The sequence below is a fragment of the Carex rostrata genome, chromosome 10, assembly GCF_964058835.1.
Source record: "Carex rostrata chromosome 10, lpCarRost1.2, whole genome shotgun sequence".
Classification (NCBI taxonomy): domain Eukaryota; kingdom Viridiplantae; phylum Streptophyta; class Magnoliopsida; order Poales; family Cyperaceae; genus Carex; species Carex rostrata.
The window spans coordinates 6246421-6252034 of record NC_135927.1 but is presented as its reverse complement, the minus strand read 5'-3'; the positions used below and the strand labels follow the sequence as shown (position 1 = coordinate 6252034).

The 5614-nt window shown below is 35.3% G+C and overlaps 1 protein-coding gene across 1 annotated transcript; it reads left to right on the top strand.

Moving 5' to 3' along the window:
• The first annotated feature begins 675 nt into the window (after positions 1-675).
• On the top strand, positions 676-987 carry LOC144560209 (zinc finger protein 36-like). Its single transcript, XM_078309386.1, has one exon. The coding sequence runs from the start codon at positions 676-678 to the stop codon at positions 985-987; it is 312 nt and encodes a 103-aa protein (XP_078165512.1).
• Positions 988-5614: the final 4627 nt, after the last annotated feature.

Genomic DNA, 5614 nt, shown 5'->3' with positions numbered 1-5614 from the left:
GCCACTGTGGCTCCGTCACTGCTCACACCATGACCCAACTTCTAAATTAGTCATAACAAATGTAATGTTGTTAATTTCAAATGTATATTTTGTTACTATGTATATTTTACTATAGTGTGGTTTTTTGGTGAATGAATATGTTATGTTATTAAATTGTGTCGTCTTGTGTTTATGTTGTGTATATTATTTGTATGATCTTTTATTTAACAGTTAATGAATGTAATATAGTAATATATATGGCTAGCAAAAATATGGAGGCTAGCCCTGTTACAGGCAGAACCATGCCAAAATTTTTACGCCAACATTGACTGTTTTTAGGACCTACATTGACTGTTTTTTAACCATCAGTGTGGGGTACCTACAGTGACTGTTTTTTTTAAGAAAACAGTCAGTGTAGGGTGCCTACAGTGACTGTTTTTTAAGAAAACTTTTTTACCCGTCAGTGTTGAGTACCTATACTGGCGGCGCCATCAGTGACGCCTCAATAACAGTCAGTAAAGGGGTTTTTTAACAGTCAGTAAAGAGGTTTTTTGTACTAGTGAACAAGACTCTCTCTCTCTCTGCCTTCTACTTCTCAACCGAAGCCACAAACTCCATTTTAAATGCTCCATTTGTGGAAAAGCTTTCTCTTCTTACCAAGCTCTAGGTGGTCACAAGTCAAGTCACCGCCGACCAATGCATCCTAGCCAAATTGAAACATTAAAAATAGCACCTGATAACTTGAATGAAAATACAAGCTCAGGTGGTGGTAAAGGAGCTCATAGGTGCAATGTGTGTCACAAGAGTTTTACGATTGGACAGACACTTGGCGGTCACAAGCGATGTCATTACTGGGAAGGGTTATCGGCATCAGGATCTGGATCAGCTTCAACTCTGACGACTTGTACTGTTAGAGATTTTGATCTGAACGTGCTACCAAGAGGAGGATGGGGTGAAGAGGAGGAAATTGTGAGCCCGTTGCCTGTTAAGAAGCGACGGCTCATCTGATTGAACTGATCAAAGCTTTTGTATTTATGTTTATCTCTCTGGATTTTTTATTAGTGATTCTTTGATTTATATCCTCTCTGGATTGGGAATGGAAGACGATTGTTCATTGGTTTTTAGTTAGACTAGGTAGGTTATATATATACAACTCTCAATTCTTTCATAATTTAAAAAAAAAAAAAATCATTTATTTTGTAAGAGAATTATTAGTTACAAACTTACAGGGCCCTTTGTTGAGTACTAGTGCGAATTTGTTATATTTCATATTCTTTGGTTGAATCGATTTCGTTGAATCTTTCAGTTGAATCAAAGCCGCAAGCTAATTAAGTAAAGCTGCTAGAAAGACTTTATATATAGGGTAAGGCTACGTTGCTATGGGTTGCATAGAGGGCTACGGTGCTACGGCTCAATATATTGAGCTTTCAAAATTCTAACAGTCGATCTGAACCGTTTATCTTGTTCTCTATATTAATGTGTTTGGAGATCAAATTTTACATTTTTAAATTTCCAAAAAATATAAAATTTGGTCTCCAAACACATATTAATATGGAGAACAAGATGAACGGTTCAGATCGACCGTCAAGATTTTGAAAACTCAAATATTGAGCCGTAGCACCGTAGCCATCTATGCAACCAATAGCACCGTAGCCTTACCTTGTAGGGTATATAATTTCCGAAATGAGATGCAATACCTTTATGGATTCGAATTCGTGGATCCGAATTTGGAGGGGTGGCGATCGGTACCTAATAACATGTAGATTCATATACTCTAATCAAGTAAATGGTCTAATATTTAATCAAATGCGATTCGTTATTTTGGAAAAACAAATTGCGTTTCAAATTAAGTATATCTGTGTCGCTCTCCCAGTGATCCAATAATTTACTGATTCAAAATTTGCGCAAATATTTTCTTACATTTACTGTACCACTAGCATAATTTTAGGATTACTTGTAGAGTGAGGCTATGCATGGTATTATGCATAGCACAAATTGGTCTGTATTACAGATCAATAATTTCGTTTTTAAAGTTCAAATAATTGATCTGAATTATTCAACATAATTTTCGTATAAAAATGCACTTGCATACCTAATTTTTCATTTTTTTTAGAATTTTTTTTAGCTATTTTATGTAGAAAATCACTATTTTTGAATGGTCTAGAATTATTCTGATAAAGTGATATTTTATCTAACTAAAAAAATAGTAAAAAAATTCTTAAAAAATGTAAATTTGATCTACAAGTACATTTTTATATGAAGATAATGTTGAACTGTTTAGATCTATTATTTGGTTTTAAAAATGAAGATACTAATCCATAATACGAAGTGGGCATGATCTAATGACCCAGCTTATTGATGAGGGAGAGCCATGCCAGTTTATGAACAACTTGTTTGAAAGCATCTAAAATGCTATGTTTAACACAACAACAAAGTATATCAAATTCAATGTTCAGATTTAAGACTATCAAAATCCAATTGACAACCCCCCAACTTATCTAGTCTGACGACCAAACATCAAAGACATCACTAATCTCTGTCAATTCAAAGCTAAACAACTCCATATTGGTCCCAGCTCCAGTATATAATACGTTTCCAACTTTGAGAGGATTATCTCAGCCCTGCCATCAATAAGCCTTGCCACAAACCCGGCTATGACCAGTACCGTTATAATGCTGGTACCACATGTCCACATTACATGTACAAACAATAACATTTTGACAGAAATCAGGGAAAATGTGATTACAGAGAGAAATTATTTCCATTCCTTCTTTGTCAGCTTAACTAAAAAGATGCAAACAACATATGCAGAACAATATAATTTATATTATCAAAATTTTGATCTTGTGATAAAAATCTTATAATAACCATGATTCTTTAAAATGTTTGAAGCAAAGCAAGAATTAACCCATAACAGCCAAGGCATTTTATAAAAACCTCAATACCACATATGTCACATACCAATGAGAACTTCAAATACATGTATCAGTATCCTGTGCCAGTACTTGTTTTTTTGTATTAATACCACATGAATTGTGCAGTGAGCTACACCATAAAAATTTCAAACAACAACTGCTACTTGGTACACATTTTATACTTCCATACAGTACATTAGCACAAAATCTTGATATTTGTTATAAAATGCAAGTATTATAACAAATGCAAGTAATAAAATGCAAGCTACTTTCACAATAATCAACACGTGCTAAAATTATTAATAGCTATTGGTTGTCGTCTTCATGTTTTCTTCCATCATTCATCTCAGAGATAATTTTCTTCATCTCGTCTGGATTCTCATGGTTGCTTCATGCATTTAGAAGTATGTCAAAAGTGACATCATTAGGCTTAAGGCCTTGCTTCATCATCTTCTCGGCCAAATGTACAGCCTCTCTGATTCTATCATTTTTACAATAGCCGTTGATTAAGGTATTATAATTGCGATGGTTCGGCTTAAAGCCTTTTAAATCCATTCTTTCCAATAATTTTGCTGCTTCATCGAGGCACACATAACCTTGCAGCAGTGCATTGTAAGTGATTACATCAGGTATCTCTCCTCTTTCCACCATAAAGCTGATCAGCTTCTCTGCTTCACAAGTTAATTGTTGCTTGCACAAAGAATCAATTAATGCACCGAAAGTCACTACATCAGGTGAAATGCCTTGACTTACCATATCACAGAATACCTCAATGGCACGGTTCCACTTACCAACAGCAGAAATCCCATGGATAATAGAATTGTATGTGACAACATTTGGCATCACGGTTCCACTGGCCAGTAATTTGGGACCTCCAATTTGGACAATTAAAGAAAAAGTCAAAAGTGTGATTACCCTATTTACAAAAGTCAGATTAGGAAAGCTGAATTAGGCTACTAAATACTGGAACTTTATTAGTACTGTAGGGAATCATAAATTAGGCTATATGTGTACAAAGTTCAAATTAACAATGACAAAGATAAAAAGTACAAAGAACATCGTACGGGTACTTTACTGCTAAAATAGAAGATCTGAGTACATGTATTTTGCTTGGAGAAACTCTTAAGAACCTACTATGTAAATTACACATAGAAATAAAGACTGAGCAATGTAAATTACAATGCAAGTATTCTAACAAAAATCAATGTCTTTGACAAATTCATAATGCACACTTCTTCACTTTAAAATTAACATTGATTTATTCTTTAACCTGGACCAAATCAATGGTTTCTTAAATTAAAAAAAATTGGAGATTCATACCATAACAAAGTACAGCGAGAAGTTGAATTGACCCAATAGAGCTGCTTCTTTCCAAGAGTACTCCTAATATTTGAGGTAAGGACAGATACAATTTAATTTAAGTTATTTTTGGTGCATCATATAGGTTCCGAGTTAACCAAGGATATCTTCAAATGCCTCCTTGAATTAAACCATTTACCAATTCACAAACAATGTCTTGCATAGAATTCAAGACCTGTGCTGACCAAACAAATTTCAACAAGAGAAATAAAATCATACATTAGAGAATTAAACTTTTGAACTAATACAATTTTTTTTTAATATACATCACCACACACATTGCCCCAAAAATGTAGGGGTATCACTAAGCACTTTCGCACTTGCACACCAAATTCACCATCAACACGTAAAACAATTAAAATTATATGACTATTGGTTTTCATCTTCGTGTTTTCTTCCATCTCTCATCTCAGAGATGAGTTTTTTCATTTCATCCGGATTCTCATGATTGCTCACTGCATTTAGAAGTATGTGAAACGTGACATCATTAGGCTTAAGACCTTGCTTCATCATCTTCTTGGCCAGATGTAGAGCCTCACTCATTCTGTCATTTTTACAATAACCGTTGATTAAGATACTGTAACTGTGTTGGTCTGGCTTAATGCCTTTTAAAGCCATCTGTTCTAATAATTCTGCTGCTTCATTGAGATGGCCCTCTAGCACATAACCCTGCAACAGTGCTGTGTAAGTAATTACATCAGGATTGACCCCTCTTTCCTCCATAAAACTGACCAGCTTCTCTGCTTCACAAGTTAATCGTTGCTTGCACAACGATTCTATTAATGCATTGAAAGTCACTACATCAGGTGAAATGCCTTGACTTACCATATCACGGAATACCCCAATGGCACGGTTCCAGTCTCCGACAGCAGAAATCCCGTGGATAATAGAATTGTATGTGAAAACATCTGGCATCACTCCTCTATCTATCATCTCCTGAAGAAGCTCTGAAGCACGCAAGAAGGCCCCCTCTTTGCAACAACCATCTATTAAGGTGGTATATATGAAGACATTTGGTTGAAGTCCAGAGCCAACTAATTTGTCATATATTTCAAAAGCCATGTTGATATCACCATGTTTGTCACCCTGTCTGCAGAGGCCATAGATAAGACTGTTGTAGGTATGCAAATTGGGAACAAGCCCACAAGAAGGCATTTCATCGAACACCTTCCGTGCTGTAATAAGATCACCATTTTTGCAGAGGCCATCAATGAGAGTTGAACAAGTGATCACATCGGGCCACACTTTTTTAGCAGCCATCTCTTTAAAGACCTCTACTGCCATATCAATCTCACCCTCTTTGCAAAAGCCATGGATTAGACTGTTGTAAGTAATAACGTCAGGTTTGTAACTACCCACTT

Bases quoted from the DNA above. Each gene is read 5' to 3' on its own strand.
- LOC144560209 (XM_078309386.1), top strand. From the start codon at position 676: ATGCATCCTAGCCAAATTGAAACATTAAAAATAGCACCTGATAACTTG.